Source organism: Rattus norvegicus, chromosome 8, assembly GCF_021556685.1.
Source record: "Rattus norvegicus strain SHRSP/BbbUtx chromosome 8, alternate assembly SHRSP_T2T, whole genome shotgun sequence".
In the NCBI taxonomy this organism is placed as follows: Eukaryota; Metazoa; Chordata; class Mammalia; order Rodentia; family Muridae; genus Rattus; species Rattus norvegicus.
The window spans coordinates 79,999,861-80,027,810 of record NC_141541.1 but is presented as its reverse complement, the minus strand read 5'-3'; the positions used below and the strand labels follow the sequence as shown (position 1 = coordinate 80,027,810).

General features: G+C 46.8%; 1 protein-coding gene and 1 long non-coding RNA gene across 10 annotated transcripts in view; one reads left to right on the top strand and one right to left on the bottom strand.

Moving 5' to 3' along the window:
* Nucleotides 1–27,950, top strand: part of Cgnl1 (cingulin-like 1) — a 165,529-nt gene that overhangs the window by 132,398 nt on the left and 5,181 nt on the right. For 5 of the 9 annotated variants that reach the window (NM_001389277.1, NM_001108164.2, XM_087562163.1 and 2 more), the window contains 6 exon segments: nt 1,153–1,242; nt 12,655–12,738; nt 13,501–13,625; nt 14,477–14,585; nt 14,817–14,980; nt 16,005–18,913. In NM_001389277.1, the coding sequence (NP_001376206.1) occupies nt 1,153–1,242; nt 12,655–12,738; nt 13,501–13,625; nt 14,477–14,585; nt 14,817–14,980; nt 16,005–16,137 (705 nt within the window). In that variant the 3' untranslated portion in view covers nt 16,138–18,913. 9 annotated transcript variants of the gene reach the window in all.
* Nucleotides 211–27,886, bottom strand: LOC148004238 (uncharacterized). The gene is made up of 3 exons (XR_015627838.1): nt 27,675–27,886; nt 25,763–25,850; nt 211–539 (listed from the first exon to the last, which is right to left on the bottom strand). It is a non-coding gene; the product is annotated as an uncharacterized LOC148004238 (long non-coding RNA).

The window sequence follows — 27,950 nt, the reverse complement described above, 5'->3', positions numbered from 1 at the left end:
AAAAGTCAAAATCTTGGTTTTTAAAAAGCATCTGTCGGGGCTAGAGAGACGGCTCAGTGGTTAAGAGTGAGGGACTGCTCTTCCAGAGGACCCACATAGTGGCACACAACCCCACTTGAGACTCCATTCCAAGGAAATCTGACAGCCTCTTGTGGCTTCCACAGGTACTGCACATGTGTGGTACACAGACTTGCAGGCAGACAAAACATGTATATGCATAACATAAAAGAATGAAAACATTGTTTTATAAATAATACATTTTAAGAAGCACCCATGACCAAGTTTACCCAGACCTATGTAAAATCTACTGGAGACAGAAGAAACGTAGGTTCAAGTTCCCCAGCGCTGAGTGCGGAAACCTCTTTCTCTCATTCATAAAACTACTCTGAAATGCTTCTCTCTGAATTCCCAGTGATGTTTAATAGCGTCCAGAGGAACAGACTGTCATTACTCTGTGATGGTGATTTACCAGAATTGGCCACCACTGTCCTGTGCAATCCAGTGCGGGTTCGGGAGTGTCCACTGCTGGTTACCGGGTGCTGTAGAAAAGAGGCAGGTCACTCATGGGAGAAAGCTTCTGGAGCATGAAGTATTTGTAGAACTGTCCGGGCTGCCTTCCCAGTTAAGACACAAACTATACCAACACATCCTTAGTGCGTTTGTTTCGTTCATCGGGGCTTAGGGTAATGCTTTTCTCCTTTTGTATATTTCCTGTGTGCCCAACTGTATCACAAAAGCAACAACACATTTTTAAAATACCTGCTGTGGACAGTGTAAGAAATGACACAGATAAAAGCTGGGGGTGTCTGTCGCTAGTAGAACACTTGCCTAGCAGTGAAGCTCTGGGTTCAATTTCAAGCACTGAATATAAGGCTCGATCTTGTAACACCAGCACTTGGGAGGTAGATGTAGGAAGAGCAGGTTTGAGATGATCCTGGGCTACATAGGAAATTTGAGGGTACTCTGGGATCCTTTAGGAAGAAGGAAAGAGAAGAAGAGAAGGAGAGAGGAAAAGAAATAGATGCCTTATGTTCGCAAGCCCTAACAATGCTCGGTTCTCATTTGCTCTCGGGGTTTCTTTCCATGGGCACCCCGTGCTCCTAATGCAAGTAAGTCGAACTGAAGTGACCTGTTTGTGTCCTCCTTTCCCAGGACAAGGTGTCCCAATTGGAGATTGAGTTGGAAGAAGAAAGAACGAACGCTGACTTGCTGTCTGAGAGGATCACTTGGAGCAGGGAACAGGTATGAGGGAGTTGTTGAAGGGAGAAGTGTGTGGCACTATGGGAAATGAGGCATGAGAGGTTGAGCCTAGGGACTCAGAGTGAGGAGGAGACAGTCTTGCCTTACAGAGCACAAGGAGAGATTCAGTAGTCTTTGACATCATAAGCCACTGGGAGGGAAGGGATTGGTAACATGAGGGAATTTCCTAGAGTGGTGGCAGGAAATGATATATTAGTTGCAGAAACCAAGGTTCAACTCAGGGTGACTAGGCTGGAGGTTTGGGGGGCGTCAGTGGGCTGGCAGTCCCTGCTCACAAACGAAGATGAAGGTCACTGGCTCCTTTGCCACCCACCCTTCTGATGTGCATGCGTTTCCATGGGGAGTGAGGCTCTGGTTCTGTGTTGGCTCCTGAGCTGTGCTCATGGTGGGGTAGCATTCAGAAGCCTGAGCAGCAGAGGTTTAGAGAGGGACTTTCTCGAATGCCAGGACACAGATGGGCAGCTCAACCTTGACATTGGCTCCCCACAGTTCTTCCTGTGTTTTCTAAGTTCTCGTACTGGCCTCAGAGCTGTTTTGTTAGGAGGTCCTGCCAGTCTGGTTAAGCAGCCGTTGTACCTCAGGGCATTCCAAGTCTGCTAAGCATGCATAATGAGAGAAATGCCCGTAGGTTTGTTTTGTCCAGGTTCCCTGTGATTGAAGTACAGTGGGAGGAATGGTGAGAACTGTCACCTTACTAATATTCCAGGCGGTTAAAACCAGTTTTCAGTTCCACCATGAATACCCAGAAGAAAACACAGGCATGCTGAACCAGAACACAGCACTTCCACTGGTTCAGCTGCTGGCCCAGAACCATGAGGTGTCTGGTCCCAGAGCGCCTTTGGCTTTCTCCTCTCACTGAGTCATGGGATGCGACTGCTCGCCTCAGTGATCAATGCTGAAAATTTTCCATTGAGCCAAGAACTTGAGGGTTCATGCTGGAGGACTCCATGCGCAGACTTAGGTCTGCTCCTGTGCTGGCCTCCTGTGGAGCTTTGGGGGATTCCCAGATTACTGAGTCTGGAGATGTAGCTCAGTTTGCAGGGTACTTGCCCATCATGCACAAAGTCCTGGGTTCAATCCCCGGCACTGCATAAACTGGCATGGTAATGCATGGCTGTGATTCTAAGAAGTGAAGGCAGGAGGATCAGACATTCAAGGCCATCTATCCTTGGCTACATCTTAAGTTCAATGCCAGCCTGGGCTACACAAGACCTTTTCCACAAATAAACCAAAGCTATTTATGTAGAAGTATCTAAAGGTGTCCCCTCTCCAAACCTGCCAATTGTCCAGTTCCATTTCTGCCTTGTCATTTCTGGGAGGTAGAGAAAGTAAGTGCATGCTTGCTGTAAATGGAGAAACTGAAAATCAAGTTCAAATTGATGTAGAAACTGATGAGAAACAAACCCAAAGCTCTAAGACCGATGCTGCTTCCCCTTCCTTCCCTCCCTCCCTTCCTTCCATGGTTTGTGGTGATAGGTCTTGTTATGAAGCCCATGCTAGCCTCTACCTGTCTATCCTCCTGCCTCAGCCTCTGAGCACTGGTGAGTGATGCCTGTTGATGGAGGTCTCTGACCCCTTCTGGCCCTTGATGCCTCCTGATTAGAGAGGGACATTTGAGAAGAATGTCCCGCTTCACCAACAATCCTTTGTCTCAAATGCTGGCTTTCTGCCTTTAAAGGGCATGTAGACAGGGCATGTAGAGAGTCAGTGCTGACTTCCCAGGGACATGCACCTGTGGCTGCCTGTCATATCGCAGCAGGAAGGGGACCCTTAAAAGCTGAACCCCTTTCTCCTCTAATCAGTTCTGAGTTTCTGATATCCTAACAAAGTCAGGAGACTAAAGGACAGAAAGTGGCACCGGTCACCTTGAGTCCTATGAATGGCATTAGCCAGGGACTCCCAGCAAATTACAGCTAGAAAAAGAGGAAGCACAAGAAAAGATTAAAACAACAACAACAACAACAACAAAAACAAAACAAAAAACAAAAACAAAAACAAAACCCTCTTGCTGTCTTTTAAAAGTAAAGTTTTCTGTTCTCTATTTAAAACTGAGCACTCCTAAGTTCTGAATCCTGTTTCCTCCCAATATATCCAGTCTTTCCCCTCATCCCAGCGTTAGGTCTTAGGTAAATAGGCCAGACCAAAGGGCTCTGGCAATCTAAGCCTAAGGCTGGCCCTCTGACAGGACCTTGGGTTAAATCTGCAGAATTGTGTAATGGATGAAAGATTTGAGACCCAGAACCACGAAGGACTTAAGGCAGAGTCCTGTGGCAGGTAGCTCTAAGGGCTAACTTAGGCTTCCTCTTCCCAAACATGGTGTTTTAGCTACCAGAGCCTGGAAAATACAGCAAATATGGCTTCATGCATGGCAGAGTGGTAAAGCTGCAGAATTCCGGAGTGATCCTAGGAGAGGAACTGGATTTAACAAGCAGAAAACTAACAGTAAAACAGCACAGGTGCTAAATACCAAGAGTGGGATGCCAGTCCATGAGGGAAAGGCCCTTAGTGAAATCTTGGCCAGGCATCAACCTTGAAGAAGTGATCCAGCAGAGTAGCTGGGCACAGTGGGTGTGGCATCAGAGCCAGAACAGGTCGACAAGTCAGCACCGGATGTTGAGAAGCAACGAAAGCTCACACATTTCTGGTTTCCATGAAGAAAGTGGAGGGGCCGGGTTTGGAGAGGCAAGGCTTTGAATGGCTGCATCCTGAAGGCAAGGGGAGCCATGGAAGGCTATTCAGCAGAGCAGTGAAGCATATACAGTGTTCTAGAAAATCAGTGTAAGAAAGAGCTGGGAGTAAGGAGGGGGTGCAGACGCCCTTCACTGTGCTGCTCTGGGGCAGAGAAAGCCGCTGTGAGAACGTTCTGTTCTGTGCCTCTCGCTTCTCTCGTTATTCTCTGTTTATTCAGTTCTCGCTGGCCCCGTTATTTACTTTCTGAGTCTAGGGGATTTTCTTCCATACTAACCAGGATAGTATATATGTTCAGAGAATCCTAATCAAGATAAATGTTTTAATACCTTTTGAGGTTTGGACCGCCTTTCAAATATGGCTGATGTTGAGAAGGAATAGATTTGACCTGGCCAAATGCCATATTTATAAAAGGTGAGGAGCGTCTGCCTATTTTCTCATACACAGAACAGGAAACTATAAGCTGAAGAAGAGTCACTGTGGCGCTAACTGTTTTACTGGCTTTGGGTCTATTTAAGTCCCAGGAAAGCCTTTTTACCTTTCTTTCTCCAAAAACTTGGTTTCTTTGTCAGAGCCAGTAGGACAGACCTATAAAACCTTGCTACTCAGGAGGCCGAGGCAGGAGGATTGTGAATTCAAGGCCTCCCTGAGCTGCAGAGAGATTACTAGTGAAACCGTGTTGCAGAGTAAGAGAGACGGGGATACTGCACATTGGTACTAACTTTCCTAGTATCCTGGAGGCCCTAGGTTCAATTCCCAGTGCCACGAAACAAACTGAACACTTCTGCCCATGACTGCTGGCAACCACACCGGGGATTTTCGAGTGCTGGTTCTCTGCATGCTTTCTTGGCCATTTTCAGGGCTTGGAAGGAATAGTCATGGCCTACGGTTGCATAGTTTGTAAGAGGTAGGGTCACATTATAACCCTACACTTGCATCATATTCTAAAGATCTTCAAGTTAAAAATGATGTGAATGGGTAAGGGTTGTGGCTCAGTTAGCGAGTAATTGCTTAGCATTCCCAAAGCCCTGAATTAATTCCCCAACACCTCATAATAATAATAGTAATAATAATAATAATAAATCAATATTATTATTATTACCACTTAAAATACACAGGATTGCATTTACCTTTGCCTCCTCTGACACTCATTTTGTGTAAGAGTCAGGCAGAAAGAGGTCTAGCCTGAGTTAAACGTGCTGGCTAGGCTGGTGTCCTGACTCAGTGGACAGCACTGAGCATACCACGGCTGGTAGCTGAATACACACAGCAGGGTTGGGCTTGCCCACGGGCACCCCGTTCCTCCATCCATCCCCTGCCTGTCAGCCTTGAGAGCCAGGATGACACAGCGCAGGATGAGTTGACTCCTCCCACCCAGACAGCTGGCAGCTGGCAGGGAGCAAATACCAACTTCAAACTTTGGGAAACATCCCCATCTTCTCAGGGACTAGCTAGCCTGCCTCGTTGCCTTGGAAACTGCCAGACAAATCCCAGGGGGTAAAGCTTGAGGCCTGAACCACTCCTTCGCTCCTTCGTGGCTTGCTCACACCTGCTCCTCAGTACCTGGGGACTTAGGAACCAGTAAATGAGACTCCAAATGACCCCCTTTCAGGAGGAAAGTGACAGATCAAAGTGGGGTTTCCTCTTTCAGTTAAAGCGACTCCAGGCTCAGAGCTGCCTCGTAGGGTCTCAGCTGCTCAAAAGCCCGCTGTGTAGGTTGGTTGGCGATAATTCTTAGGATGTAGCTCTTAGCACCAGTCCAGGAGTGATGGCCTGCCTACCTCCTCACAGCCCATTGATAAACCCAGGCCAGGAGGCTGTTATTAGTAGCAACCGTAAACGTCTCGGGTGTCTCATTAACCCAAAAGGCTGCAGCTTCTAAACCTGAGAGCTAGCTTGGGTCGCTGGTATCCTGGTGCCACCGGCTGCTAGAATGGGACCTGCTGCTTCTTACCAGTACGTTTCCACGTGAGTTAGCACCCAGTCAGTCCAGCTGCGCTCCTGTCTGTTTTAATTTGACCGCAGAGCTTGGATTCAGACTGTTTAATAGGGTTGAAGGGTAAACAGCATGTAAAACACTGGGCTTACGTGAGGTTTTTCTCCAGCCTCGCTTCCCTGGGTCCAAATAACGATCAGAACGTGAGATCTGGGTGCAGAGCCGAGCCGCAGAAGCAAGGGCTCCCTGAGGCTTGCCTAGATTTGTGGTGAAATCATTCTTCTTTGGGACCTTGACTGTAAAGCCATGCAGAATTCCTTGAGGCTCCTCCACATGGCGGATTTATTTTAGAGCATAATGTCGGGCTGGTTTTTAGGAGCGTGGAGGGGGACGCTGCTGTGTTTTCCAAAAGCCTCAGCAGCAAGGCCTACCTGGCTGCTGTCCCGGTTGGGTTTTTATGGCTGCCTGCCTTCTATTCCTTCCTGTTCTTCCGATTTATTTTACACTTTCATCTTAAGAGCCCTCTTTTGAGGGGACATGGTGAGGTATGAAAAGTTACTATTTTGTTTTCGTTTTTCCCGTTTTCCCCGGAGCTCTCCAGGGAGGGCTTGAACCTGAAGAGACTCTCAGAGGTGTCTCTTCCTTAAAGTTCTGCCACAGGGGAGGTCTTTTCTGGTAGATGCTGGACGCTGCATGGTCTAAGCTCACAGCTGGGACCCAGCACAGTGATGGAGGCAGTCCTCCATGCTGCAGGGCTCTCCCCACTTACCCACTGTAGACCTCCTCTGCAGCTCTACAGAATTCCCCACTAACACGCGGTTTCCTGTAGGATTTTCCCATACATCAAACCTCTAGTGTATGGTTCTGTGGAGGGACAGTGGCTGGGGGTGGGGGTTGGGGGACTGAGGGCTTTTGTCAGAAGCCCTGGGGTAAAATCCCCAAGCTGCTTCCATTCAGATCTGATCCAGACACTATTCTGACTCTCCCGTCAGACAGACAGGGTGATAGCACCTGTGTGGGAGCTTCCAGAAGGATTAACAGGCTCAGACCCAGTACATGGCTGGAGCAGGGCTGTTCCTATTACCCCTCTGGTTCCCTGCACAGCTGCCGGGAGAGGCTAGCCTCTGCTCTGTGTGCATTTTAATACTTCTGTGGTCAACTTGATTTCTCTACTAGCATCAGTTGGGTCTTCTGCATCACCTCACCTTTGGGGACCGTTTTTCCTTCTCTGTAGAATAGGGCAGGGTCCTCTGGCTTCCTTGGAAGTCTCCTTGAATAGCATCCTACAGGATTGGGCAGTAACCAAAACATTCTGTTCTGGCAAGTGAAAGGGCGCTGTGGGCTACTTTGCTCAGGTACAAATGAACCTGCAGGCCCTGTTCTGTGAGCAAGGTCCCATGGGGGAGGAGAAGCTGGACCAGGCTGTGGAGTTCCTTCCCACCATGGAAGGTATGCACAGTGTGCCTCAAGTGCAGGTGTGTGCCCCAAGCACGGGCTTCCCCTAGGACGCATGCTTGTGCCCAGAGCAGGCTGTGAGCCCGCATTCATTAGCCAGCAGTCACAGGAATAAGTCCATGCTCTTTCAACAGCGTGTGACTGTTGAGGGCTCTGGGGCAAGTGGAAGGAAGTAACTGGTGGAGTGTGGCATTCTCTCTGCTTGTCCCTTACATTGTTGGCATTTTTCCTTGCTCTGTACAAAGATGGCCTGAGGGAACTAGACAAGGCTATTTTGGTTTTGTGTCTTAGTACTTGAATACCCTTATAGAGGACACTGTGATCACTTAACATGTGTGTACAGTGTGTCATATTCTAGTTAGGGCAATAAGTATTTCCATCTTTTCAACAACTAAGGATTTTTAGTGTAACACTATTCTTTGAGCATTCCATGTATACAATGTATACAATGATACGTGTATACAATGTGTTTCACCCTCACAGCTCCTTCTAACTTCATAGTTCCCCTGTTTAATTTTTTTGAGAAAATTTTCTATCATATATTTTGGTCATGTTCTTTCCCCTCCCTCAACTCTTCCACACCCCTGACCCGCCCAACTTAATGTTCTCTCGTTTAAGAGGAAAAACAGACCAAAACACAGAGTCTGCTTCTGTTGGTCAACTCCTCCTCCTGGGCCCTGGGCCTTCTCTGATTATCAGCCATTAAAGAAAACGGATTTCTTTTCTCATCCAACAGTAATTAATTAGGCTCTGATAGCTCCTTCGCTCGGGCTAGCATTTCATTCCCACCTCCCCTCCTGCACACTGGGATTTCATCTGAGCGTCTGCAGCCTTGTACATGTTGTCAGTCTCTGAGCTCCTATGTGTACCTGCCCTGTGTTGTGTCTGAAGACACAATTTCCTTGACGTCCTCTACCGCCTCAGGCTCTTGCAATCTTTCTACTGTTCTCTTCCACACAGATCCCTGGGCCTTGAAGGGAGGGTGTGGTTCATCCCATTTAGGGCTGAGTGCTCCCAAGTCTCTTATTCTGTGGACATCGACCAGTTGTGGCTTTCTGTTCTAACTGCCATCTACTGCAAGCTGCAGCTCCCCTGACACACCTTTAATTAATAACCTACCAAGTCCAACTAGTGCTGCTCACATGCTTGGGTGTAGGCCTGCCTGCTGGTGTGAGGTTAACCTACCAGGACGAAACCCCTAACAAACTGATGCTCCCTCTCTGGCAGCCATTGCCTTTCAGTCTTTACAAGTGGGACATTATCATGTGCTGAGTACTTTGTTGTCACCTAGTCATTTAAAAACTGATTTTAAACAGTTTTGATCTGCCTGCCTCTGCCTCCCAAGTGCTGGGATTAAAGGCATGTGCCGCCACTGCCTGGCTTATTCTTTAGGTTTTGGGGTGTTTTTTTGTTTGTTTGTTTGTTTTTGTTTTTGTTTTTTTTAATCTTTGAGATGCTTTTGCCATGGAGCTCAAAACAGTCCTCCTGCCTCAGCCTTCCCGGCGCTGAGATTACATGTGAGTACTGAGCTATGTTTTAACTGATGGCTACCTTACTATGCCAAAGAAGAACCAGAAATCATTACTGCATTTGTGTGGTTTTCAAGTCCCTCACTGAGCTTTCCATCCCCTTCCCAGATCCCGACCTCTTTTCCATTCAGCTCTACACACTCCTTAGTCTCCACAGGAATGATAACTGTGTTTATCTCTCCAGGACTGGGTTATTTCAGTTAGCAAGATGACCTTTGGGTCCTCCATTACAAAGGAATACTGAATCTTATCAAATGCTTTGCTTCTATCTATAGAAACAATTTTACAGTCTTTGCCCATCAGTTTGTCCTGCCATATTGGTTTTTCAGACAGGGTACTATGGAGCCCAGGCTGACAGGAAGGTGTTCCAGTGTTGGGTTGGCCTAGGTCTCCCCTCAACACAACCCCCAGCTCCCAAGCCCCCAGCTCATGGTCTATTTTAATGGGTAGATACATTGATTACTACAAGATTACCTTCAATACTGCATTTGTATTGGTCCACAGATTTTGGTTGGAATTTTTATTTGCAAAGCTTTTTGTTTTTAAATTTTGTTTTATATGTAGGAGTGCTCTGCTACATGTACACTTCACACCAGAAGAGGGCATCAGATCCCATTACAGATGGTTGTGAGCCACTATGTGGTTGCTGAGAACTGAACCCAGGACCTCTGGAAGAGCAACCAGTGCTCTTAACCACTGAGCCATCTTTCCAGCCCCTCTTTTGTAAAGCTTTCAAACATTTCCTTTTCCAATTTGTTTTTTGTTACCATGGGGCATTTAGTAATATATTATGTAATTTCTTTGTGTCTGTATACTTTCCATTCTCTTTCTTGACTTGTAATATTATTCCATTATCATCATTTAGCTCAGGGCTTTATTTCTATGAAGAGACACCATAACCAGCCAACTCTTAATAAAGGAAAGCATCTAACTGGGACTGGCTCATAGTTCAGAGCTTTAGTCCATTAGCATTGTGGCAGGAAGCATGGTGGCACACAGACAGACATGGTACTAGATTGATAACTGAGAATGTTACTTGGCATGGCGTGGGCATTTTCATTCAAACCACATCATCTAAGAAGACACAAGATATAGTTTCATAGCTTTCAGTCTCTTGAGACCTGATGTGTGGGCTGATGTATGTTACCTCAGAGCAGTGGTTCTCAGCCTGTGGTTTGAGACCCCTTTGCATATCAGATATCCTGTGTATCAGTATCAGGTATTACAATTCTTTTTTCTTTTGGTTTTTGAGACAGGGTTTCTCTGTGTAACCCTAGCTAAGTTGGAATTTGCTCTGTAGACCAGGCTGGCCTTGAACTCAGAAGTCCACCTGTCTCTGCCTCTCAAGTGTTAAGCGTAGCAAAATTGCTGCTATGAAGTAATTTTATGGTTGGTGGTCACAACATGAACTGTATTGAAGGGTCTCGGCATTAGGAAGGTTGAGAACTACTGTCCTAGAGGATGTCCCACGTGGTAATACAGATGTGTATTCTGTGGCTGCTGGCGAGATGCTCAGTAAGTATCCGTTGGGTCCTTTCTCTATGTAGAACAGCAGGACTCAGAGGTTTGTTGATTTTTTTTTTAACCTGGATGATCTGATTTTTTGAATTCCCACTACTTTTGTCTAAGAGATCTCCTTAAAAGTAATGATTTTCGAATATATATATTCGAAAATCATTACTATATATTATATATTACAATATATATACAATTATATATATATATATATATATATATATATATATATATATATGGTGCAGTGGTTAAATCTTGTTGAACTGGGCCTGTATTAACATTTTGTTTAAACTCTGCTACATTTTTTATCTGTTTTTTCCCCCAAGACTAGGTTTCTCTGTGTAACAAGCCCTGGCTATCCTGGACTCGCTTTGTAGCCCCTCCTGCCTCTGCCTCCTGAGTGCTGGGATTAAAGTCGTGCGCCGTCATGCCCAGCCTTATATCATTTACTAAGTGTATGAACTAATGGATTTCATGACATTTCACGTGTGTACATAACATGCTTCCATCATCTGCAGTCCCTTATCCTGCCCCCACTCCCTGCTCTTCCTTCAAATCTTCCCCCTGCTTTCGTGTTTTATTTCTATAGTTCTTTAAAATTATTAAGTGCATGTATACATGAGTCCATTTAATGTTGCACACATGTGCATGTTTTTAGGGCCAGCCATTGGTTGTTCCTCATTTCTGAATAACAATGATAATCTTTTCTCAGCTCCCCACTGTTATTCACTATGTCTTTCCCAATGAAGTCAGTTTCTTGTAGGCAGCATCCAGTTGGGATTTTATTTCTCTCCCCACTTGGCTAATCTGTCCTTTGATTGATAAATTTATCATATTCACATTTGAGGTTGTTATCAATAAATAACATTCTCATCTGTCAACTACACTCTGCTTGTTTTAAATGTGTTTGTTCTTTCCTATCTCTATTACTATTTATTTTTGTGATTTATTTTCCTCACCTGTGTGTGATTCCCTTTCTCTTTTGCATACCTGCTCTCCTACTGGGTTTTATAAATGTGTGTTTTCAGGATGATAGCTGACATCTTTTCATTTCTAGTATTTTCTTGTAGGTTTGATCTGGTGCTGCTTATCTGAGAAACACTATTTTTTTCTTTCACTTATTAAGACTAACTTGTGGGTTTAGCGTATTAGGTATCTAAGTGTTATTTCTTTCAGTTTTTTTTTTCCTTTCCTTTTTTTCGGAGCTGGGGACCGAACCCAGGGCCTTGCGCTTGCTAGCAAGTGCTCTACCACTGAGCTAAATCCCCAACCCCAGTTGTTTTTTTGTTTTGTTTTGTTTTGTTTTTTAAGATTTATTTATTTTATGTATGTGAGTACACTGTCGCTGTCTTCAGACGCATCAGAAGAGGGCATCAGATCCCATTACAGATGGTTGTGAGCCACCATGTGGTTGCTGGGATTTGAACTCAGGACCTCAGGAAGAGCAGTCGGTGTTCTTAACTGCTGAGCCATCTCTCCAGCCCCTTTCAGTTTTTAAATATAGTATCTACCCTGTAAGGTTTCTGTTGAGAAATCTACTTTAAGTTTAATGGGCCCTCACTGTCATTTTCTTCTCACTACTTTTATGATTCTGTCTTTGTCTTATACCTGTGACATGTTGTCATAACCCTAGTGATGATCTGTTTTAAATGAATCTAGTTGACGTACTTTGAGCATCACAGATCTCTTCAGATTTGGAAATTTGGGGTTGTACTCTGTGAAATAGGTTTGCTCGTGGTGGTCTAGCCTGTGGTGATGTCTTCATCTTTGATGTTAGCAGTGTCTCTGTGCCATGATTGACTTTGACATTTCCTGAAAGTGGCTACAAGACTGTGCAGCACATGTGAGCTTGCAGAGCTGTACAGAGGCTAGGAACTAGGGTCTGATCTGTGGTACATATATAGGAAGCACTGTTCCTAACTTTTTCAGATCAGGTACAGATGATGTAAATCTTATGTCACCAGGAACCTATGGTTACTGGACCATAGTACATGGAGACCCAATAGGTCTTCATCCCTGGGACCTACAGATGAATATGGAAAGAGAACAATTCAATATATAATCGCAGAGTTAGCTCCAGTGACTACTGTTATTTTTAGTTAACTATCACTGTACTCACCAAAGGATCAAGGGCATCTAAGCAAAAGATCTACTCAAGAGAAGCAGTTTGATGGGTACCCTGACTTCATTAAACGTGATTTGCTATTGGAACTATGTAAGTGAAAGAGTGTGAGGGCCAAGTTTTAACCCCTTTTGCTCTGCTTATTGTAGATGGAGCAGATGAGGAGTGAGCTACTTCAGGAGAAAGCTGCCAAGCAAGACTTAGAGTGTGACAAGATTTCCCTAGAGAGACAGGTGAGGACAACCGGCTCCATGAGTTCCTGCCTCCCACTCCCTCGTGTTGGGCTCCTGGTCTTCTCCTATGGGAATGTGGCAGAGGCTCTCCCTACCCCAGGGTCAGCATGTGGGGCACTGAGGTGACAGGTAGGATGAAGTTGGTGCTCAACCTCAGTGTCAGCCCTTCTCAGAGGCCAACTCTGCAGTTCACTGCTGAGGGCCCAGGTCATTTTCATGAGTGGACAGAAGGTTCCAGTTCAAGGAGGCTCCTAATTGACAAGGTGACTCACTGAGAAACTGGTCCCAAATGTCTACAGTAGGTAGACTCAGCAGTCAAGGAAGATTTAACACAGTATTTAGAAGTGATTGACTATAACCAGTGGCAAGAAACCTTACAATTGCCTTATGAGCCTGTGCACAGGAGAGCATAATACTAGTGTAAAGGGGATGGAAAATAATCACATCGTTAAAAATGTAAGCGACTGAGAAGAATCAGTCACATCAGTTTTCTCTGTCTGCTGCTGAAAAGCACTGCGCCTTCCCTCCATGCTCAGGAGTCTCGTCATATGCCAGCCCTTTCATCCAGGCTCATAAGGCAACAGCTTAGAGCTCTCCCTTTTACCTGCTAAGACCTGAGTTCAAAGGACCTTCCTGGAACAGTCTCTGGAATCCCCTGGTGTCTAGGCACTGACCAATTTCCTCGTTCTACCTAGTATGCTTCTGCTCAAAGAGCACGCCCAACCCAACCAAGTCTCTTACAGACTCCCTCTCCAATTCCAGAACAAAGACTTAAAGAGCCGGATTACCCACCTGGAAGGTTCCTACAGGTCCAGTAAGGAGGGCCTGGTGGTGCAAATGGAGGCCAGGATTGCAGAGCTGGAGGACCGGCTGGAGAACGAAGAGAGGTAGGCCCAGCCTGGAGTGAGGCAGGGGGCCAGGTAGGCCCTGGTCATTCATTAGGCCTGGTGGGTTGGAGGCTCTCCTCCCATCCTTATCAGCCCCCATGCAAGGCAGAGCCAAGCCCAGCCTTATAGCCACCTCCAGTTCTCAGATAAAATCATCGAGCCCCACCAAGGTAAGGGACGATAAGGGTGGTCTGGCTGTGCTCTGTGTGCCTGCACAGAAATCCAGGATTGGACTGCAGCTGGTCACCGTCTGCATCTCACTAGCAGAGCAGACTACTTTGTAAACTGTTGAATTTGAGACAGGTTAGAGGCAGGCAGGAAGCGGCTCTGGTCCTGAGGGCAGGTGTATTCAAACAGAAGTCACCAACCACCTACCAGGATTGGGGGTCTTTCGACAGTGGGTAGGAAAGATGTGGGACTTCTTCCCAACAAAATGACTTTTGAGCTCACCACAAAGTCCCAGCCTGAGGATCATCCTCACAAACTTCCTTAAGTTGCCTGGCACATATGTACACGATTTCAGTAAAATTTCTAAGCCTGGCTGATATAGGCACCAAATACTGGTGTGTGATGCTTTGCTTCAAAAGTTAAGCTTCGCAGCAGAAGAGCTCAGGCCACTTCTGAGCTCTGGTCCTACAGCCTTGGGAGAGCCTTGCCCCTCTTAGGGCTTCATGTTTCCTCCTGTGATACCATCAGCCCTTTCTTCCTGTGTAGCTGTTTTTCTCTGATCCTGAGCTGACCAGGCACCTATGGCTGGGGAGTTCCATCTCCTCCTTCCAGCTTGGGGTCCCTGCAAGGCTGAGAACTAGAGGAAATAGAGAATATGTCTGTACTGCTTTCTCTGTTCCCAGGGACCGGGCCAACCTGCAGCTCAACAACCGAAGGCTGGAGCGGAAGGTGAAGGAGTTGGTGATGCAGGTGGATGATGAGCATCTGTCACTGACTGACCAGAAGGACCAGGTAAGAGAGTCTCTGCCTCCTCTCTCAGATGGGGCCTGGACATGGGGACCGTACAGAGTCCCCTGTTCCACTCACCCTACAGGTCTTCTCACTTTGCTGTGAGGCCGGGTTCCCTGACATCAGGTCTTCTCACTTTTCTGTGAGGCCGGGTTCCCGGGCATCTCTTGCTCTGGCTTCTCTAGCTCAGCTGGACATTCAGCTAACACTCAAGCGCCATCTTACCTCATACAGCTGAGCTTGCGCCTGAAAGCCATGAAGCGCCAGGTGGAGGAGGCTGAAGAGGAGATCGACAGACTGGAAAGTTCTAAGAAGAAGCTGCAGAGGGAGCTGGAGGAGCAGATAGGAGTGAACGAGCAGCTGCAGGGGCAGCTCAACTCTATGAAGAAGGGCTTAAGGTGGGTAGAGGTGGTGGCCCACCAAGGCCCATAGCCAATGGGATCATCCCATTCTTGAGGTGAAAGTGGCTGAGTCGCCTTACTTGTTCAGTAAGGTCTCACGTAAGCCACCCTCATCCCAGAGGGAGCCTGAGGCACAGAGAGGGTCGGAGTATCCCCTCCACTGTGGAGGAGCATCTCCTATCTGACTGGAGAGTAAAGTTCTCATTTATACTCTTCTAAGAATGAGGATCTTCCAACCTGCTCTGAGGAAAACTGAGGGTTGGGGCTAGAGGAGTGTTTTCCCTACCCCAGAACCAGAACCCCATACTGAGGTGAAGGCTGAGTGCAGGGTCATGCTCACCCAGAGCACTAGCCTTTTGTGGAGGCTGTCTGTGCCTGGGGTTTGATGCCTGCTGTTTGAGGTAGCTCTCAAACCAACAGCTCCACTCACGTGCCTCCAGCTCCCTGAGAATCCTACCACACAGGACTGAGAACCTGCCCCAAGGTCAGCAGTCTGCTACAATAGTTAAGGACTCAGTGGGCAAGAGATAATGTTTTGATAAACCATGAAGACATTACTGTGTGGGGATGTGGCTCAGGTGGTAAGCACTTGTCTCACACGCAGAAGGCCCTTCATATAGGTGTGTGACCTATGACCTCAGTACTTAAGAGACAAGAGGATTGAAACCTCAGAGCCATTCTTGGCTACATATTTAGCTTGAGGCCAGCATGGGCTGGCTACTTGAGACCCCCATCTTAGAAGAAAACTTGTTTTTGATCCATAGTGAATCAGAAGCACCCTGGCCAACAGCCATATTAGAGTTAGGAGAATTAAGTTATACTGTTGGTGGCTCACCCTATCAACATCGATCAGGAGTAATAGGCAGTTTGCACCTGTGACAAGTGTCCTTTGCTGGCAAATTCATGTCTGCAGATGCAGCAGTGGGTGTGGAGGGCAGGAGCCCAACGTCCTTTCCTCCATCTCCAAATCAGAGGCAAGCCCTAGCCAGGATTGAGAAATCTCTCTTCTGTGTTTCCGCAGGCTTAAGACACTGTCTAGTAAAGTACTGGATGACTCAGACGATGATGACCTCAGCAGTGATGCAGGAAGCCTCTACGAAGCCCCACTGAGCTATCCCTTTCCCAAAGACAGCACTATCACCAGCCAGATCTGATCTGCTTCCGGGCCCGTTCATCCTGACAGGACTCCGCAGCCATCTCGACAGTAGGAGGGCTTGGGAATGGAGTCAGACCCACAGTTCCCACCTCACATTCTTCCCGGGGCCTCTACGTGGTTGAGTGACCTTGGATCTTAGATAGGGAGCTATTGAAATTTCAGATGACCTAACTGGGATATTGGGGGTAAGACAAAGCCCTGTTGTGCCCTGCTGTCTGCCATTACTCCTTCTCCTGCCCCTGTTCCAGTGCCGGCTGTAATACTATAGGGATGTGTAGGGATGAAATGATGAACAGACCGCACACATTTTAAACCAGAACTTCTCAAGCACTGCTCTTCTACTTTAGAATGCTCCAGAGTCTTTGGAGTGTGACGTCTTTGTAAAGTTCACACATGGATCTTGATTAACTTTTAAAATATGAAGCTACCAGATCTCAAGAATTAAAAGCGGGAGGCAAAGGAGGGAGAGTGAAGGCTACTCTGGAAACCAGAGGGGTTCAGACTGGAAAAGTAGCACTGGGAATCAATCCATGGATTGTATGGGAAAACAGTTCATTGATGGTTGGGGAAGGACACTTAGGGCTGAGTGTGAGGCCTTGGTTTCTTATTTTACTGAGGAGGCTTATTGTATCTGAACCATGCGAAGAGCTGTTTCCATTCCCCATTTCCTTCAAGCAAGTAGAATGGGGAGACAGATGAGATTTTCAACAAGTGCTGTGCTTCTCAAAGGTCAAGAACCCTATTGTTGTATCTCCTTGGCCCTTTTCCTCCATGGCAGTCCTCCAAGTGAAGCTTGCTCAGGCCTGGAGGACTAGGAGGGGCCTTGAGATGAGGCTTCTGGGCTTAGATATGAGGACGAGGAGGGAGGCATCCAGGAAGTTCAAGGAATAAGTGGGAGTAGGGCTGAAGTAAGAAGGAATACAGAGATGTTCTTGAAAGCTGCAGGATGTGCAAGAAGGACAGAGGGTTGGGGGTTGAGCTGGAGCTTGGGATGATGGGAAAAAGAATTGGGGGTGCTTGCCATCTGAAGGTCTTTTTTGGACCTTCTTCAGGTGTCAGGAAGGGGAGAGGTCCAAGGGCAAGCACAGGATGCCAAGGTGGCTTTGGGAGGATGCTGGGCATCCCTGCCTATCTCCTGGCCTACCTGTGTCTCCTCATTACCATGACAGTCGCCTATAAAAGAACCTTGTGAGTTGCCTATGTGTGTAAGGCAGAGAAGACAGGACACAGAAGCAGGGTCCCCGGGCTTCCTGATGTGGGGACTCCTGGGGACCAGGTTACCAAAAGGTCTGGTCCCCTACAGGTCAGAGATCACCACCTAGATTTAAAGAGAAGAGATTTGAAGGATGAGCATTTGCTACCAGAGAACCAAGCCCTATCACACATCACGAGAGCCAGTCTCCCTCGACATAGCTGGGCATGGCCCTTGCCCGTTTCCTCACTGGGTATGGAGAGATTTCTGCTTTCAGCCATTCTTCCATTTAACCAATATGTATTATCATCCATCAAGATGTGTCAGGCACAGATGTTGGCACTGGACACACAGTGAATAAAAGTGAAAATGTCTGTGGGCTAGAGCTGGAGTTCAGCTGTGCCTAGCATATAGGAAGCCCTGTGTTTAAATCCCCAACTCCCTAAACCGGGTGTGGTGTAGCATGCTGTCATCCCAACACTCAGGAAGTGGTGACAGGAGGATCCAGAGTTCAAGGTCAGCCTTGGATACATATGCAGTTCCAGACCAACCTGGGATATAGGAGACCCCATCTCAAAAAAACAAACCAACCCTGCCCTCCAGTAACCGTCCAGGAGAGTGTGGTGGTGCAGGCTGAGCCACTCTATACCCAGCCTCTGAGAACTTTGTCCTCTCGGCAACTTGATAGCCTGCGGTTGGTTGGCTGGTTCCCCAGAACTCACAGGAATTCTTTGACTTCTAGAATCTTATGTCGTCATCTGATACTTGCAGTAAGCCTAGAAATGCCTTGGCCACTCGTCCCAGAGATTCAGGTGACAAAATCAAGACCCGGAGGAAAGGGGTGTTTGTTTTTGGGTTTGACAAAATCAGCCAGCTCCTATTCTAGTTCTTTCTGGTAGCCATGGGGCTAGCTACACGAAGGAAAACAGCTCCTGAAAGGGAGAACAGAGGTCACCACTGGAAACACTTGTAGAGTTCCCTGCCGCCGCCTCCCCCCACCAAAGCAGGCTAGGCAGGGTGAGAACATGTCTCCTGTGCCGTAATGGAATGGGAGCAGTCGGGGCTTGTGCGGTGTGTGTGGTACAGCCAGCGGCACAACACTGGACTGAGGTTTAGAGAGAGGTTTGTAAATCCCAGACTCATCTCTTCCCTGTGATCATGACAGGTGCATCCTGGGACAAGGTGGGGATTAGGGCTCCAGGTCTTTCTTGGCTCAAACCTGTGAGCATGCCTTGGTTTTCTTATATATACATGATGTTTTTATTCCCCTGCTTATTGCTTTAAGAACTAATCCTGCTTGAGTATTTTCTTTCGCTAGCTTAAAAATATCTTGTGTGAAAACATACATGTTGCCAGCTGCAACGCTCAGAAGACAATCACTGTATGCCTTTTAGAAATTTGTTTTTCCTGCTCCAGAGTGTCATTCCACCAGGACAGTTGGTGTACTCGGGCAGGTCTTTCAGTAGGGATTGGTCGCTATGCGTTGTCATGGGGAAGAGACACTTTATCACAGCTACCTCCATGGAAGTGACTTCATGGATAAAGCAAGATTTCCTTTCAATAAACTGTCGGCTGACAGGAATCCTGGCTCTTGTGTTACTTCCTGTCCTTCGATCTCTGTGGAGTTTGGATGTTCTGTCGCGAGGACCTGAGTTTGAACCCCAGAACCCACATAGAAGAGGCAAGTGTGGTGTTGCACACTTGTAATTCCTGGGGAGCTGGAGACAGGGATCTGGGGAGCTGGGTGGCCAGCCAGCTGCATGGAACTAGTGAGGTACAAGCCAGAAAGAAAGCACCAGTGTAAATGCTGGGAGCTGTGAGGGTGGACCAGTCCCAGGGTCACTCTGAGAGACTGTGGGGGTCAGCAGTGAATGCTGATGAGATGTTAGCCACGGATGACCATGATGTGCTGAGCCCCAAATGGTTCATTCCAGAAAATCACAAAGGGGAATTGCTCCAGCTTAACAGCTGAGACTCGAATACCCCTTTCCTAGAGTTGCTGCCTGCCCTGCAAGCACAGTTGGGTGATCTCTCCTGCTCTCATAACAGGTTCCCCACAGTCCCCATTTTACATGGAGCAAGAGCCGCTTCTCCCTAGAAGGGAGGCCCTGGGAAGGACTCACTCTGACCACTGTGTCAGCTCTGTCCTCTACCCTGACTTCAGGGAGCTCTACAGCCCAGCTTCCTGAGATGACTGGTTTGGCCCGGCCACAGGTGGAATCTGGGCATTTCTCCTGTGTGCAGCACTCTTGGGTGTGCTCCCTGGGACTCGGGTATCCCACCTGACCATTGTACCATTCTCTCTAAAGGTAGCCATGGCTCTCCCGATCCCTCAGTGTCCTTCCTGAATGTTCTAGTACCGTCTGCATTCTTTATCCTTGTCAACAAAATCTTCCTGCCCAGCATCTAACTTTCAGACTGCTGTAGGTCTCTTCTCAGGATCCCCAGGGTAGCAGTGATGTTCTGTGTGGCTCCTGATCCTGAGCTGTCAGGAGGAACACGCTCGGGAAGCCCAGAGGGGAGGGGAAAAGAACCAAAACAAAGCCCCAAAAACCCAAGTCCTCCCAGAACCACTGCCCTGCTTTCCCATCACATTCTTGACACTCCACCCTTGACCTCCTGGACATTACCAGTAATCCTGACTCTTACACAGCTCATTAGAAGTCGCTCCCTCTAATTAAAACAAAACAAAAGCCCAGCTAACAGCAAGTTCTTTTTAGGGGCTTAAGAGTTCCCAATCCAGAAATGCCTGGCCTTCCAGAGGAGTCAACACACCTGGCCACTGTGCTCAGACCTGCTAAACACTAACTTTTCTGTTTGTTGACCCAAGACTTGGTCTAAGTCTCCATAAAACAACAATAATGAGAGAGAGGGAGGGGGGAAGGAAAGGGGGAGAGAAGGGTGAGTGGAGAGAGGGCAGGATGGGGGAACAGATATATGTCCTGTGTTTATAAATATGAAAGAATATGTTCTGGAAGTCATTCCACACAGCAGCTACTGTATCTAGGGAGGGTACAAGTGTCCCACAGGCAGACTGTCAGCTAGGTCTCTCCACAGAGGGTCAACAACCTGCCAGAATGCCTAGGGCTTTGCTGAATAAACACGGCCCTTTTAGGAGGCTGGTACAGACAAGGCAGGAACCCTGATCTTGGCACACTGTGCATTTTGCTGTTGGGTGCACTTGGAAGCAGCAGCTAGTGCCCCTGTAGAGCCTGCCAGCAGGGGGCAGGCAATAGCACTAACCGGTCTGGGAACCCTGGGAGCTTATAATGTAATTAAAAATTTGTGGAGAGCAGGGTGGTGGTGGTTTACACCTTTAATTCCAGCACTTTGGAGGCAGAGACAGGCAGATGGAGTTCAAGGCCAGCCTGGTCTACAGAGTGAGTTTCAGGACAGCCAGGGCTCCACAGAGAAACCCTGGCTCTAAATGACAAACAAAAACAACAATAAAAAAGTGGTGGAGATAGGAGTTTAGACACATAGTGTTTGTTATGGTTATGCCATGTTGGTTGCCTGTTTTTCCTTCTGTTTTGCTAAGCCCCCTGCACAGCACTCCAGTTTCCCCTACTTTGTGTGCTGTGCAGGGACCAGTTATCCCTGGCTTACTTGCCATGTACCGCACATTGTACTCACAACCACCTTGGAGTGTGTCCTGGTGGTCGAGTGAGATGACCTAGACGGAGGCACACATAACCTTGCCAAAGGCACAGGGTAGGATATGGACACTTAGGAGTAAATCAGGCTCAGGCTCTGGAGTGCACTCTCTGCTCATCCTACCAACGTCACATGCCTGAGAAGACAGAGGCTGTTCACATCATTCCTGAGACGCGGGCTCCCACTGGCTTCCAATAAACCTGCACTTCAATCACTGCTGTATCCTGTAGGTTCACACTTCTGCCACCTGCTTCTACTTAGTGCAACCACTAGAGGTCGACAGAGATCGGTGAACCTTTGCCGCCCCCTCCCCCCCACTTTATTTTAGCTTAGTCTAACTGGTGGTCCAGGACATTGGCAGCTGTGCCCTTCGGAGCTCTGTCTTATTGGGATATTTTCTGCTGATGCCCTAATCTGGATTCTCTGAGTCTGATCTAGGTGGCAGGGCCACTCTGGGTACTCACAGGGCCCTGTATCGTCTCACTGCAGTATTTACGCAACATTAGCAAGCACGTGAGTGTGTGCAGTTCTGGTAGAACTCATCCATTCCCTCTGCCTCAAAGAATGCTTTGTGGTGAAAAACCTAACACCATTATCACCAGAGTAACTGTCCCCAGAGAGCATGATGTGACAGCCTGGAATTCACAACTGCACTTGCAAATTGAAGCCAGCACAGGGTCCTCACAGATCACTGAGTCAGCTGAGCTCATAGTGAAACCTTTCCCTGCAGGGAGTAGCTGCAGAGTCTCTAAGCTGGGGGAGTAGTCATGGGAGGGCACGCCCTGGCTCTCTGGACTCACAGGCACACGTCTGTCCAGGCTGGCTGAACTCTGCAGGGCACAGAGGAAGCATGAGGACGTTGGAGTGGTTGTGGCAGCTCACCCTGGGAGGAGTTGCCTCTGTCCCAGCCTTTCCCAGTGGTAGTGAGACTTCACCCATGGAGTAGGATTCTGGCCTCAGTGTAGTGTGCTGTGGACTAGGAAGTAAGCAGTGTGTACGCAGTCTGGGGAAGCGATAGAAACCCTCTCCCATGACTCACGAAGCAGGAGGTGCCACTTCAGAACCCCACAGTCTGATCAGCTTTGCCCAATAGTATTTTGAGGTAGTGAGAATAATTAAAAAAAATTTTTTTTCCTAGTCAGGGTCTCATGTAGCCAAGGCTGGTCTTGAACTTGCAATATAACCAAGGATGACTTGATGTCCTTCTGCCTCCAGCTCTCAGGTACTAGGATTATAGATAGGTGACACCATGTCCAATCATTCTATGACATTTGATCGAAGCCTAGATCTCATGTATGATGGACTGATCTAGTAGGCAAGTGCTCTACCAGTAAGTCCCATGACCTGGGGATGATTCTTTATTAATAAATTCTCTTAACTGTGAAGAACTGCAGTTAGACAAAGCCTAGATTCCTTTTCACACGCCTGGGAACAGGTGCAGAGAGAAAATTCGCCCAAGGTCATCGACAAAGCACACAGTGAAATGGCACAGGTCTACTCTACTGTTCTTGCCAGCCTAGCACGACCTTGTACCAGGCCTCCGCTCTTTGTGTTGCCTTTCCCTAGTAGGTACTACTGACTTTCCTAGGGACAAAGGCTGGTGGTTTGCTGAGGCCTCTCGCCCCTGGCCTCTCAATAGAAGTCTGTATTTGGAGCCTAAGACCTTTGAGCGGAAGGCAGACAGCCTGCCCTCCTCCTCCCTGCCACCTGCATGCTGCCAGCCCACCTCACTCATTGTTCTGTGTGGCCTGTCTAGGTCAGATTTGCTTTCTAGAAATGGGCTTGGAGAGTGGGAGACACTTGACACCTCCAATTAAAGTCCCTCCTGTTTGAGGGGACTGGCTGATAAGATGGCCAATCCAGTTCTTGAGTCAGTTTGGTTTTTATCTTGGTGGCTTAGGCTACCTATGCTTCATCTGTCCCGTGAATGTCCCGGGGCATGCATACTGCCAATCTGCCAACACATACGAAGTTCCCTGAAGAGCCAGGGAAGAGCTCTGTGAAACCAGCCAAGCTCCCTCTGGGCCTCTTGGCTCCTCATGTCCCTGTCTTCTCTCTCCAGAGAGGATTCTCCTAGCTTCTAAAGAACTAGAAAACAACTCCCATTGTCTTTGCCCTGTCTTCAGCCTCCTCCTTTGGTACAGGAATAAACTCCTTAATGCTGGCTCCTGATGCATACATGGAGAGCAGGCTAAATATCATTCACTTTCTGAAACTGAGTGGTAGAGAAAATAAAGCAACCCCTCTGTGGTCTCCCAGACCTCATAACAACCTTGTTAGCTTATGGCTGTATGCCTCATTGCTTCTGAATTCTTTGGTGCTTACCAAAGTCCAGTGACCCCCTCAAGATCCTGTGCAAAGGTCAAGCACGTGCAAGGTAAATACCAGGGCTTTCACCACTTGTAAGAGACAGTGATATGGAAGCCGGGAGCCTTGGCACCTACTCCGGTCGGCACCTGGGCACACGTTTTTCAGCAATGTGTCTGGAACTTACTTTTTACACAGTAAGAGTCCCAGGAACATTGCTCCAATTGGGACTTTTAAGGGTCTGAATATAAGGAAGACAAAATAGATATATAACAGTGCTACATCAGATCACTGGGAATTTCTAAGTATGCTTTTTGGCTCATTTTGTTGAGGTCTCAACAACTAATTACACTCATTAGCTGCTAAGCTGGGGAAGGTGGTGTGTACCTGTAAGTCCAATGCTTCAAGAGCTGGGGCTTCCAAATCAAGCATAATCCAGGAGTGAATAGAAACATCACCTTCCAAAGCACGCAAAGATTAGAATTAATCATCGTTAGGCTTGTCCTACAAGAAATGGCTGAAGAAGTCCTGTGTCTGGAAGCTACTATTATAAAACAAAGGCACAAAAGATTAAAACTGACTGAGCAAAGCAGTTCCACAAACAACTGGAAGAGAAGTGAACCAAACCCCATCACTGCAGACAACCTCTGAGCCACAAAAATAGAATACAAAAAAGAAAAGTCTGCCAAGCACCCAGGAGACAGGCACATTTGCAGGAACAAGTATTCACCATATTCTAATAACCTTAGAGGTACTTGGATTAAAACCTCTGATCCGAAGATATATAAACAACTAAAGAGAACCAAACTCGTCTATACGCTGCCTACAAGAAACTTGTTTCCTTTCACCATGAAAGACACAGGAACTAAACGCAAAGGGTCAGGAAAGGACGCCACATTAGCATGAAAACCCGAAGTGAAGGAGTAGATCTGCCTTTATCAGATAATCCATTCTAAATGAAAAGCTGTTAAAAAGTAACAGACAAAGAAGGCCACTGTGTAACAGCAAAGGGAGAGAGCTGACAAGAGCGCCTCTAAGATGTAGGGAGGTAGTGCTGAAGCACAGAATTATATACAACAAACTTTATTAGATCTGGAAAGGGAGAACAGAACCTAATACAGTAATAGTTGGGTACTTCAATACCTTGCTTTTATCAATGCCAGATAAATGAATAAACAACCAGGCTAGGCTATAGAACAAATGCTCTCACAGTGATTTATGAACAATTCCACCAACATCTTCACAATTTCCATATGGAGAAATTGTATATTTTATTTTTAATTTTAAGTGTATCTGTCTATAGGTGTGCGTGTGTGCACATAGGAGTTCAGTGCCAGCAGAGATAGATCAAAGAGGACCTAGGGTCACTTGGATCTATATTGTATTTAGTTGTAAGCTGCCTGATATGGATATTGAGAACTCCCGGACTCTGCAAGATCATCCAGTAACCTAACTGCTGAGCCATCTCTCCAGCCCCAGGGTTTGTATTCTTTTCCCTCAGTCCGTGGAAGAGTCTTGGGCTACCACCCAAATCTCAACAAATTCAAAAAAGGCAAAATTCATACCAGGCCCAGTTCTATGAGCACAATAGAGTAAAACCAGAAAAGCAAGAGGAGAAACACCAGAGAACTCTGATACAGGGAAGTTAAATATACTCCTGAATTACCACTGGATCAATGAAGAAACAAGTTAAAAATATTCTTGTGATAAATGAAAATGAAAATGTGTAACAAAGTTTTTAGGCAAGTAAAGCAGTAGCAAGAGGAAGTTTACAGGACTAGAACCTAAATTAGAACATGAAAATAAACAGCCCAATAACGTCACTCAACGAACAAAGCAAATCCCAGAGCAGAAGGAACAGAATAACAAAGATCAGAGCAGGAACGAGCAAACAGACGCTGGGGAAAACAACACAAAAGAGCGGGGAAAATGGCTGGGCAGGTGAAGGCACCTACTGCCTGCCAAACTTGACAACCTGGGCTTGGTCCACAGGCCCCATGTGGTGGGAGAGAACAAATTCTTAACAGTTGTTCTAACTTCTACACACACACACACACACACACACACACACACACACACACACACACTCTGTGCATGTGCCATCACATATGAATGTACACTCATACACAAATAAGTGAGTGGAAATTTTAAGAAGCACAAAGGGTCAACAAAACAAAAAACAACCAGTTGGTTTTCTGAAAGAATAAACAAAACAATCTAAAAGTTCTGGAATATGATCAAGAGACCATATCCAAAAACCCAAGAGATAGGAGTTGAGGGAAACATGAAAGGCATTTACTTGACGAAATTATAGCAGAAACCTCCCAAATCCAGAGAAATAGACATTCAAACACAAGAGACATTTAGACCCCAGATAAACATCAGGAAACTTCTCTATGATATATGATGTATTATGGTCAAAATGTCTAAATCACAATCAAACAGCTACAAGAGAAAAATGCTAACTCACCTTCAAGAAGCAGAAACACCAAATAACACCAGGTCATTCATTAGCAAAACTCTCCAAGCCAGGAGAGCATGTACTAATATTTCAAGCCCTGAAAGGAAAGAACTGCCAATCACAATTACTATACCCAGCAAAGCTATCTTTTTAAAAATAAAGGAGAAATAAGGACATCTCAAGGCAAACCAAGGCAGTTCATGATCACTAAAGCCAGCATTGCAGAAGACACTTAAAGGAATATTATACATCAAGGAGGAATAAGAACAGTCTCAACCGCAAATATATTTCATCTTACAATTGCAGGTTAACCAATTATTATTAAGTCGAGACAAGAACTCCAAGCAGCCACTCACACCATGTCCACAGTCGAGAGCAGAGAGAACCAACGCATGCATCACATGTACCCACTTACTTCATTGCTTGTGCTCAGCTCTACTTCTTGACTCTTGCATATTTCAGGACTCCATGCCTAGGGAATGGTGCCACCCACAGTGATCTGGGTCTTCTACACTAAGACAATCTTTCAGAGACATCCTCATAGGCCAAACCAGCATTGTCAAATCTTCATGGAGACACTTCCTAGGTGATTCCAGGCTATGTCAAAATGATAAGTAAAGCCATCCATCACGTGGGGTAATGTCCTTTGTATGCTATCGTGGCATATAGTTTTATAAAGTATGTGATTTGTCTATTTTTTGTCTTTTAACCTTATTAAGTCTGTGTAAGTTTTATGTGGCCTCTCAGAGAGCATGCAAATAGCACAATAGGCTAGACAGTGAAAAATTAAGTCCCTCGTTCTTTGGTCCAAACATTTCAGTTTCTAGGTCTTCCAAGACAGCATTTTCGTGTTCTCAGAGTTTCTAGGTGCCACAGAAAAGTAAAGGCAGGGGCAGGAGAGATGCTTCAGGGGGGATTAAGAGCACTAGCTACTCTTCCAGAGGAACCAGGTTCAGTTCTCAGCATCCACAGGGCAACTCACAACTGTCTAGAACCCTAGATCCAGGGGCTCCACCTACTTCTGGTCTCTGCAGGTCCTCACACACAGTGCACACACATACATGCTGGCAAAACACTCATGCACATAAAACATATTTTAGGGGTTGGGAATTTAGCTCAGTGGTAGAGTGCTTGCCTAGCAAGCACAAGGCCCTGGGTTCAGTCCCCAGCTCCAGAAAAAAAAAAAAAAAAGAAAAAAAGACTAACAAAATAAAACATATTTTAAAACAAATAAACAAGGAGTAAAAATGAAGGCTGGGTGGTGGTGTTGCATGCCTCTATTCCCAGCAATTGGGAGGCATAGGCGGATGGTTCTCTGAGTTCAAGGCCAGCCTGGTGTACAGAGTTGGTTCCAGGGCCATACAGAGAAGCCCTATCTCAAAACACGACTCCCTCCCCACCCCCAATAAAGAAAGAAAGAAAAAGTCAGTTTGAAGTCAGCTGGTGGCATACTCCTGTAATCAGAGCATGTGGGGGTGGGAGGGTAGAAACAGGAGAATCAGGTGTTCAAGGTCGATTTGGGTACATAGTGAATTCCAGGCCAGCCTGGGATACACAAGGCCCCGGTCTCAAAACCATCACCACCAACGAAAAGGAATTGAGAGTATTTTCACAAGGGAGCAAATGTGGGTCCTGGGACTGGGAACCCTCAGGATGACACCTCCCTCTGAAGACTCACTAAGCTTGCTAGCTGTGAGAGTCCTACCTGCCCTGGCTGCTCACCAAAAGGACTTTAACTAGGCCCCAGTTTGTGCCAGTGAGGTGGTCCTGAAGTTTGTTCATGAGGGCTGTCCTTTCCAGTACTGTAACGCCAGCAACACAAAGGGTGCACTTCTAAGAGGCGTGAGGAAGTTTGCAAGCGGCCCAGGTCCTGCAAAGGCCAAATCCCCCAAGACATTGGGTGAACTGCTTTTCTACTTACCTTCCGCTTCCCCTCTTCTGGTCTTCTGTTTCTTTCTGGGAGCCCAGGATCTCTTGCTCACTCTCTGAGTCTTAGGTTACTGGAACCAAGTCAACTCAGGGAGGAGAGGAAGTCAAGGCAGGAACTCAAACTGGGAAGGAACCCAGAGGTAGGAGCCGATGGAGAGACCATGAAGAAGTGCCAACTACCTGCGTGCTTCGCTTGGCTTATTCAGCCTGCTTCTTTATAGAAACCAGGGTGGTACCATATTAATCACTAATTAAGAAAATGCCCTAC